The 10,340-nt window shown below is 41.7% G+C and overlaps 1 protein-coding gene across 1 annotated transcript; it reads left to right on the top strand.

The window, feature by feature from the left end:
• Positions 1 to 2,569: 2,569 nt before the first annotated feature.
• hs3st1 (heparan sulfate (glucosamine) 3-O-sulfotransferase 1) lies at positions 2,570 to 5,218 on the top strand. The gene is made up of 2 exons (XM_074673341.1): positions 2,570 to 2,778; positions 3,526 to 5,218. The coding sequence occupies exon 2, from the start codon at positions 3,672 to 3,674 to the stop codon at positions 4,590 to 4,592; it is 921 nt and encodes a 306-aa protein (XP_074529442.1). The 5' UTR covers positions 2,570 to 2,778; positions 3,526 to 3,671; the 3' UTR covers positions 4,593 to 5,218.
• The last annotated feature ends 5,122 nt before the right edge of the window (positions 5,219 to 10,340 follow it).

The raw sequence follows: 10,340 nt of genomic DNA, 5'->3' as shown, positions 1-10,340 counted from the left end.
ATGACCTACAGCGTGCCACGGGTGGGTGTTCAGCGGGTGATGATTCACAGTGCATATAATTAAACCTCAGAATTAGACAGACTGAAAAATAATAGCCGGTGAGAATACAGTTACTGCAGTTTTAAATCCACACAGACGCATGAAATATAGAATTTCAACACACAATAAAATAGAAGACTGACAAGAATTCTAATCAGCAACTCGAGAATATTCATACTTGAATAAACAGCATTAGCACCCAGAGCCTGAGGGTGTAGTTATGCATTGTATCAAAAAAACTAATAAGACAGAATTTGTTTGGATGACACATAATACTATGAAATGAAAAACAAGCAGATCTTGCAATATTAGCAAGCCTGCAGGAATGTGAAAAATCCAATTCTGCATCCACGGGAGAGATAATCAGGAGGACTTTACAGAGCAGAAAACATGAGGCATAAAAGTCGCCTGTTCTGTAAATCATGTGACAGCCTAAAAATGGATAGAGCTCTGATAGAGAGGTGTTCAAAGCACACCGTTCTCTGACAACAGCAGAGCAGATAAAAACACACATTTTCTGCTTTAATCGGACAGATTGGGTACAGAGCCATGACACACACATAGCACGGACATAATATATTTACACATAACAATCTGGGCACCCATTTGGAATCTGTTAAGCCTGCCAGAGTCGGATGAAAAAAAAAAAAAAAGGAAAGAAAAAAAACGTGTTTTTAATTCCACATACTGTTGGCACAAGTGCTAAAGAAAATATTTTCAAGCATGCTGATCATGTAGCAACCCTGCAAGATTTGTCTGACTTACATCAGAAGTGAGAGGAAGTTGTTTGGGTGAAACGCAACACTTTAATTTATCTGTTGCCTCATTAAATCTGTTTACAAGGAAAAGTGGTTGATAAGTTTTTTTAGTCTTGTGCGGCGGAGAAGTTCTCGTTATTGTTATTTCATAGAGACGAGAGTGGGAGGAGGGAGGCACCGAGGTGGCACCGAGGGTATTTTCAGACTCTGAATATGCACTTTTGTCATGTTAATGTGGATTGGACGCTTCCAGCGATCCTCAAAGCGGGATTTCATTGTACAACTCCGCTGAATTCACACTTCTGAGGGCAGAATCTGAGGATTACTAAACCTCATCTTGAAATCAATGTGGGGGGAAAACTCTTGGTCGTATCAGCAGTTATAATTCGCTTGCAGAAAAAGTAAAGCACATGCGTTTGCATTCTCGCTAAAGGAAAGGATGTATTTAAGGAAGGGGTTTTGACCTTTTATGTTGCAGCACATCCCCCTTTGCTTGTCAACGTGGAGCTTTGCTTTAATGTGTGTAATGGCCTTCACTTAAAAAACCCTACACAGCAGAAAATTTCGCAAACATGGGTAAAATCAGATACATCCATATTCAGCTGGAAAGCCCTTAAGCCACACACCCTTCAAGAATATCAGCATGGGAAACAGGCTGTGCTGCACTCTACGTCTAATTACTGGGAACAGAATATTTAATCTGGAAAGAAATCGTATCATGTAGCCTTTGTCAAACCAGGCAGAGTAACTCAGAGTATATTTCCTGATTATCTCTTTAAAAAATGAGGAGACAAATTTTTTTTTCATTTGTTTGAAGAGGATAAAAGTTTTTTACATTTAGGTGTCAGTCAAGGCAAAGTGACTCACATTACATAACATCCCTGTGGTTACACTTACTTTTCCTCATGCCACATGTCAGTGTTGAGTTCAGAGACAGATTTCTCACTGCGTTCTCAGCTGTGACACAAAAGTATCCATCATTAATGATGTGTCACTTACTCATCAACTCTGAACTCACTGAAACTTTCTCACACTGACTGTACGACCAAAGGTGACTCACGGTGAAGTGGTGAAACGCAACTTTGGCTCAGGAATTAGTTTATTTCACCAAATGTTTTATTTCTTTACAACCTGCCGCTGTTTCCTGTTTGGGAAGGTTTCTATCGCTTCCAATGTAAAGAAAATAAGACACACAGCTCAACAGGTGGTGAGATTGAGCAACTTGGACTGGGTGACTACCCACAGATGCACTTGCTCCGTGGACAAAGGCGGGGAAGAATGCCAGGGATGAATAACTGCTCTGTCTCTTTCATCGATTTCCCCTGCAAGCAACGAGAAAAGGAGGCTCCAGTGAAAAGACTTCTTTTTCTCTCCAAATCCTACAAAGGAGAAGACTGTGGGTTACAGAATCACCGCTGTCCTCCGCATATTTTGTTTTTTTCAACAAGGCAAATGTATTTCTGAAGCTTTTTTCACACAACATGAGTTCACAAAAATGTCCAAACTGAACAGCTGCATGTCGAGGTTTAAATATCAGGAGATTTAAAAATGTGATAAAACAAAGAATTTTACACACTGTGGCTGTTTTAAAGAGTCACTTGGATTACCTGCTTTACTTCTCTTCATACTGACAGCCACAGGAGCAGCCTTATCTGTGTTAATACCATAACACAACAACATGAGTCACAGAGGAGGGAGGGGTTAAGAGGGAGGGGGGGTCCTGTAGGCGTAAAGTAGGCGTGGGCTTCAACAGCTGACACTGAAAACCGGGAGGACCGGCTGCTGTCGGAAGCACAGCACACAGGACTAGCACTGGTGAAGTTGTGGACTCGTTTTCCTGCGAGTTTTGACGCGCGTGGACAAACCGCGCGAGCACCGGATGATACTGCGGATGATTTTGGAGAAATCGACTCTGCGAAGTGAGACTCCACAGCTGCACGGGATGATCTCTTTACCGAGTGGAGGGTTATAGTGGAAAAAGGTAAGAAAAGCTCCAGCACCTCTGTGGGGATTTGTCGGTCAATGCGCGAGGGGAGCATTGGAGCGCACGAGGACACAGACACGGCGGGAGAAGCACATGACTGCACGCGCTAAACATGCGAATCATGCGTGCGTTACTGTGTAATTTGTAGCTTCTGTTTGAAGCTTTTAATTTGAACACCTGCTTCTTGTAAACACCTAAAAGATCACATCTGGCTTCCTTTGTCAGCGCGTGTGCACAGGTAAATATTTAGAGTGGCATGACAGTTCAATTTATGACTTAAAAAAAGGAGCTGTGGAGGCTTGAAATACATTTTTGGTATCAAAAAGCACACTTTTTATGAATATTTCAATTTTTATTCAACTAAATCAAATTATAATGCTTCAAAGTGGAAAAAAAAGGATTTTTTGTGCTTCAAAGTTTGGTCTCTCAATCATCATGTATGTATTTATAAAGGAAAATATCTTCTGATCTGTTCAGCATTTTAAGAAATCTCCTTTTCTACATGAAAAAAAAAATAAAATAAAAAAAAGTTTGAGTTAGAATATGACTCAAAAAATTAATAAACAACCCTCATGCGTATTAAAAAGACACTTCCGCTCCACCTCTATTGTAAGAGATGATGCCATTCCAGTGCTGCACCTTCACCTTCAGGCATGTTGCTCATGCGTGTGCTACATCCTCTCTCAGAGGTGTGTTGTGTTCACCGGGTATCCTCTAATCACAGCTGTTGTTCTCTCCTCACAGTCCCTGCTGTGGTCAGAGAAGAGGACGCCGGCTCTTTTGCTTTTTCTTCATTCGGACTCTTGTCCTCAGGCAGCTGCTCTTTCAATGTGGGATACAGTTTTCGTGCTTTCGCCAGGCTGAAATCCTCCAGGGTCAGGACCTCCCTCATGGCGGCCTTTCTCTTTGGGCTGCTGCTTTTCGCGATGCAGTCTCCCCCAATCCCCTCAAGGCCCATGGTGGATGATGAGGGGCCGCCTTTGCCTCCCACCTCATCTCCTGCGGACAACGGCACCACAAGCCACCCAAACGGGACTTCCAGGCAACTTCCACAGATTATAATCATAGGCGTGAGGAAAGGAGGCACCCGGGCGCTGATAGAGATGCTCAGTCTGCACAGCGCAGTCGCAGCAGCGCAGAATGAGGTGCACTTCTTTGACTGGGAGAGCCACTTTCAGAAAGGTTTGCCGTGGTACCTCAGCCAGATGCCTTTCTCATTCCCCGACCAGCTGACGGTGGAGAAAACTCCCGCCTACTTCACCTCCAGCAAAGTCCCAAAACGCATCCATCAGATGAACCCAGACATCAAGCTGCTCCTCATCCTCAGAGACCCCACGGAGCGGGTGCTGTCGGACTACACGCAGGTCTTTTACAACCGCCTCCAGAAGCACAAACGCTACCAGCCCATCGAGTCTGTCCTGGTGAAGGATGGCGAGATCAACCTGGGGTACAAGGCTCTCAACCGCAGCCTGTATTACACTCACATGCAGAACTGGCTGAAGTACTTCCCTCTTGGGAGCATTCACGTGGTGGACGGGGACGAGCTCATCAGGGACCCTTTCCCCGAGATGAAAAAGGTGGAGAAATTCCTGAAGCTCGAGTCGCAGATAAACGCTTCAAACTTTTACTTTAATAAAACGAAAGGATTCTACTGTTTGAGGGACCACGGGAGGGAACGGTGTTTACATGACTCAAAGGGCAGGGCTCACCCTCACGTGGCGCCCGCCATCCTCCAGAAACTCTACCAGTTCTTTCACGAACCCAACAAGAAGTTCTTTGAGCTGGTGGGTCGAACGTTCAACTGGAATTAAGCGTTTGTGAACTCTTGAATGACTCTCCAGCAGGTGTCCTGTTCTCCTCACTAACAGTGTAGATAAAAAATAAAGCTATGTAAATTTGAACTAAATCTATTTTTGTACTACTACTTTTGTTACAGGAGAATGATGGAGCCAAATATCAGGGCAGACTGCAGCTCATGACATGCTCTCGTTTTTCTTTTCGTTGTCTAACATGAATTCTTTTGTCTTCTCTGGACTGTTAGAAACCCTCGCAGCTCGTCTGATCAAAGCGGACGACTCATCAGGACATTAATAATGACACTCAGACTGAGCCAGTTATTGTGTTACGTAAAGATGAATACCAGGCAGTGGAATACTGTCATGCCTTCATGTTTGACTTCATATATTCTGACATTATTACTGTCTAACTGCATTAAGAGCTCTGAAGGACCTTTTACCTGCTGCTATGATTTTCTCAGTCACTTTCGGGCACAAGCTGATGGCATATTGTTCCTTTATTGTTGTTATCTCTTTATGTAAGAGTCAGTTATGTAAACGCTCTGTGCACATCTTAAACTTGCAGATCATTACAGTGTACTGTAAATAGATTTTATAAAAGTGAAGAATTAATACCATAATAAAGATGTATTTTATTTTTAGCATGTCTTGATGTTTTTCTTCTGCTTGTTTTATCTATTTTCATTCGACCCCTTATGTTTCCGTCTGCTGCAGATTTGTTATCAGATCTTAACAAGCAAAGCGGATAATTGAAGTCGTGATGTCCTCTCAGCTTTAACAGGCACACATCAGTGTATAAACTGCTTCCTGATGTCTAGATCACACCACACTCTGCATGCATGCACATAAAACAGAAGCACATCTTAGCTATCTAGATTTTCCTGTTTGGTCACCCTTTGTCCGAAGAGGGAAGTGTAAGCAAAAGTATGTTTAGCTTTTACACAAAAGTGCTGCTGTCACATGTTTCTACATCAGTTTTTAAAGGTCAAAATGGTTTAATTTAACTCGTATTTTGAGTAAATCTCACTTGCAAATATTTGTTCAGAGAGCTGAGATTGGGCATAAAAGGTACAGCAAATATTTCAGGCACAACTTCAGCGACGGGAAATCAAAAGAAGTTGTTTATGCCCAAGGGTGCGATCTTCTTACTCAGTTTTTCAGAAAGGCGAGGGATTATTTATTCAAATCTTATTGCTACTTTGAAAACATCAGCAGCACCGTCTCAAAGACATTAATCTGCACCCAAAAAAAAAAATCCTACAGTAGATATTTCGTGTTTGAATGTGGCCTAGTTTTACTCTGGGGCTTACTGGGACTCTGCAGACAGGATGGTAACCTTATTGCCCGTTAAACGCACACCAAAGCAATATTTTTCACTCTATCCCTCCCTTATTTTTCCCCTGCAGAGAGCAGGGATTATAATTCCCTGATGTGCCTGCAGTTTACATGTGTTTTTCTTAGTGATAGCGTTGAGTAAGACTATCAACGGCTATCAGCAGAAGAGGTTTGGTCCCCAGGCGTACGGTGGAGGGAAAATGAGGAGTAAAGTGAAGAGTATGTGGGGGTGAGGTGGAGGCAGATCTCTGCTGTAAGATTATCAAACAGCTGCTTGCGTCATTTGGCATGTGTGAAGATAACACGGAGCAGGGCTTGTGCTGCTTTTGGAGCTGCTTTGAAACGTGTCAGGTCTCCAGATGTGACAGCTCTAAAGACACATCTGCAGGAAGTCGCAGGAATGTTGTTTACCTGAAATGATAACTGTTAGAGTTTATGTCACCTGTTTTCCCAGCCACAGAAGTCCCGGTGCAATATCTGGATGAACCTGTTTTGCGCTGTAAAACCCCTCGATGTAAGACAGAGAGGAAAAGAGCAGCACACCTGGAAGTTTTGCAAAACACAAACATACAAAGTAACATGTTTTCTAACACTTTTCTTGTTTTGTGAAGTGTTTTCAGCTCCATTAGGGATACATTTCCCCTCCAAGACACTCACATGGTTTCATTTAAATAACTCTTGGAGGCCCAAAAAGAAAACAAGTGTCATATTTTACAAAAAAAAAAGTGCAAAATTGGAGAAAAATCCAGAGTATGATGACACATTTGTGCAGAATATGACTCATTTCTGCTTTTCTCTGACATCAATCATCTCCCAGCTCCTCTATGTGTGTATTCACTGACCTGTAGACTTAAAGTAATGAGATTCTGCTCCACAATAACATGCTGCCAATGCATTTATTATGGTCCAACTTAAACAATCTGTAAATGACAAAAGTTTCAGATATAGACTGCGCGGGTGGGTTTGTGTTTTGCAGGATTGCAGTCACGAGAAGTCAGTTTGAGCGACACATTGGTGCTATTTAGTGCTTTTAAATGTCAGGAGTCGAGAGCCCAACTGTTTCAGATAAACTCTGAAAAGTCGTAACCGCAGGATCTATTTTGGATCATGTCAGGAAGAAGGGTTATTCACGACAAACGTGCAGTTGCATGTACGTATGTTATTTAAAAACACAGCGATTTGTAAGATGACACAAGGTGTGCTCTGCAAAGTGCATTTGTCAAAAATCTATCCAGAATTTGTCAAAACACTAATTATGAGGCACATTCAGCTGACAGATGCAAATGTAGCATTACAACATGAAAGTAAAGCTAAAGCTTTGTAAGGAGTAAAGATAGAAAGAGACTTTAGTTGAGTGTGTTTTGCTTTTTGTAATTAAAAATATGACGTTACAGCTGGATCTCTTAGGTAAAGGTGATTTGATGTTTTATGTCACATTTAGGCTATTAATAGATTCAATACACTTACAATTTGAGGGTTTTTGCTTCACTTTCACAAAACAGTTCGATTTAATCAGGATAGCCCCTTGAGAAGTAGCATCTCATTTTCAAGGAGGTCCCAAGATGAGTCCTCTCAAGCTGGTTCAGAGTGGTGCTTAAGTCTCTGCATGTAAAAGCATCATTTTTCTCCACTGTTTTTACCAAATTTATGTTCATTGTGGAGATGCAAAATCTCCATGTAAATAATTCAGTCCAGGCCTGCTGTACATGGATGTTTCTTAGTTTTTACATCTTCTGTTTTCTGTTGGAAGACCGTGAAAAAAAAAATACTTCAGCTGCCATGAGATGGAACTTTCATTCCAGTAAAGGGTCTAAATGATACTCAACAACAACAAAAGACAAAGGACATTTAGTCAGTCATTTTTTGTTGTTTTTTTGTTTTGTTTTTAATTATTTAATTCAGAAACTGTCTGTTCAGCTCAGTCAGTAGTCACGGTTACGTGAGGAGTTTTTCTTCTTTCTGAAAAGAATCTTTCTGAATAACTTTTTCAATCTCTGGTCTACATGCACTGCTATAATCAAACAGAATAGTCAATGGGGCATGCACAGAAAAACGTAAACATCACCAGCAGTCCAGTGGTGACTGCTCGCCGCCATTTTTAAAATTGAGGAACGTCTCTAGTTGCTTCTTACGACAACTTTCCATTTAATACATAATACCTCAATCATTTAAGGGGAAAGGAATATTCCACCCCTGTGAAACTGATTAAATGTCCATTATTGGCACTTTTCTTTCAGAGGTGTTTACAAAGGTTAAATTCTTTCTGTTTGAGCAAATAAACTGAATGCAAGTGGAATATTTGGGTCCATGTATACGTGACTAGAGTTTCAGTGTTTAGCTGCAAAAATACCCAAAGATACTTAAAGATAAAGTAGCTCTACAAACCATACATTATTTTTAAAAAATCCTTTTGTTTTTGAAGTAAAAATTTTCTACGTAACATGAACAATACCTTACTACATGCCTAAATAAAAACAACACAGGAAGCCCCATACTCAAATATTGTGCAAAAATACAAATAATGCCTTAAAACAACAACAAAATATATATATATATATATATTTTTTTTTTTTTCTTTGTGGTTAACACAAGAAAAAGAGAGTTTATCCATTCTAGTTTTATTTAGGCTGATGTAAAAACAATCACATAATATCTCAAAATCGAAGAAAAGAAGACGCCAGCAGGAAGTCAGAGCATGGTGTCTGTTTTGGGCCATGTCCACACGTAGCTTGGTAATTTTTAAATAAAAATACCCCGTCCACACGCAGCAAGGAAATCCGTGGCTAAGTGCTGCTCAAGGCACTTTTTAGTGATGTAAAGCTGTGGTTTCATGTGTGACAGGCATAAAGGTATAAGAATGTATGCGGTTTCCCAAATATACAGCTACGTGTGGACATGGCCCTGATCTGATAGAAGGAACGGCCTGGGTCTTTTGTGTCATGACAGTAGCTGCATGCTCGCCAAACAACTTGAAGGGTAGGTACATCAGAAAGAAAACTAGTGGCCTAATGGTCTGTAGAACAAGCTGAGCAAAAGCCAAACATTTTAGGTATTTTTTAAAATCCACCCGGACGTGATTTTATGACCATGAAAGATGGACGTGTCCGGGCAAAATAGAACATACGATCACCCTATCTCTAATTTCAGTCTTGGTGTTGCTTGCTTCCTGTCTCTCTTTACCCTTCCTATTGAATAGATGCCAAAAAAAACAAAACTGAAATATAACATCCAACTTGCCTGCTGTGACTGGAAATGCACTGATGACAGTAAATCAAACTGCTGAGTCAAAGGGAAATAAAATAAGCTGAGAAACACTGAGTTAAGAGAAAGTGCTGAGACCGCCTCACATTCAACATGTGTTGCTTTTTCACTTGACACACTGAAAATATGTAGCTTAAGACCAAGCAGAGAGTAAAACACGGGTTTGATAAGATGTTAAAGCTTCAGCTGTAGCTCATGCGAGCAGGTGCACCCAGATAAAGATGCTTTCTGACTCCTTTCTGCTGAAAATCCTTCAGCAAGGACACATCCTGACTCTGCTCTCAGCCCTCTCCTCTCTGCTCTGCTTACTCACCATCAGAGGAGCATCTATTAAGAGTTCATGAACGCCCCATTAGTCTAGTCAGATGTGCAGGCCTCTAAAGTTTTACAGTCACAGATTTCCCTTAACATCACCTAATTAATCTCAGCCACATAATTAATTCGCCTCCTCGCCCCACATGCAGTCTGAGCGCTAAACCGCGGCTACAACCAGGATTAATGGCCTTGCCCTCCTCCCGGCGCCTCCTCCCCTCCTTCCCCTCCGCCTCAGCTGTGAGACTATGTTCTGTGGAACTTTCTGCACAAACTTGGAGCCAGTCTGACTCCCCTCCCCTCCCCTCCGTCCCCCTTTTTCTCCCCCTCTTTGCTGCCAGCCAACTCTTCCTGAAGAGCCCCGTTTCCCTTCGAATCACAGTCAGCCAGTCTTGAGGTTTTTCAAAGGATGATGTGATCCGATGGAGCACGGCCCCTCTCCTGCCGTCACCAGGGCTGCAGCTCGCTTTAATTGGAATAGATTGTTTGTCCGCTCAATGTGTGAAGCCCGGCAGAAATAACACATGCAGCCACCCTTTCTTTCTTTTCGGTTTGCATTGAAACACAGAAATAAGAAGCCTCCACACTCACACACATTTAAAGATACCGCTTATTAGCGGAGCCTGAGTTTGTGCCACTGCATAGAAACTCAGTTTCCTTGAGATTTTTTCTGATACAATCCTGAAATTTCAGGTATTTCAAAAATCATCTTGACAAAAAAGCTCTTTACCTAAGCTCACTGTTCATACATAAACTCTCTGATTGTTTCCTTTCAGACTCTCAGGAGGTTGGACACAACATCAAATACACACGCATATCCTTACAGCAGAATGTTACACAGTCTTATCCCAGATT

The sequence above is a fragment of the Halichoeres trimaculatus genome, unplaced genomic scaffold (assembly GCF_033239565.1).
Source record: "Halichoeres trimaculatus isolate MK-OKI-2021-1 unplaced genomic scaffold, fHalTri1.1 fHalTri1_scaffold_7, whole genome shotgun sequence".
Lineage (NCBI taxonomy): Eukaryota > Metazoa > Chordata > Actinopteri > Labriformes > Labridae > Halichoeres > Halichoeres trimaculatus.
The sequence above is the reverse complement of the archived record's forward strand: the minus strand, read 5'-3'. Positions and strand labels throughout refer to the sequence as shown.

Bases quoted from the DNA above. Each gene is read 5' to 3' on its own strand.
- hs3st1 (XM_074673341.1), top strand. From the start codon at position 3,672: ATGGCGGCCTTTCTCTTTGGGCTGCTGCTTTTCGCGATGCAGTCTCCC.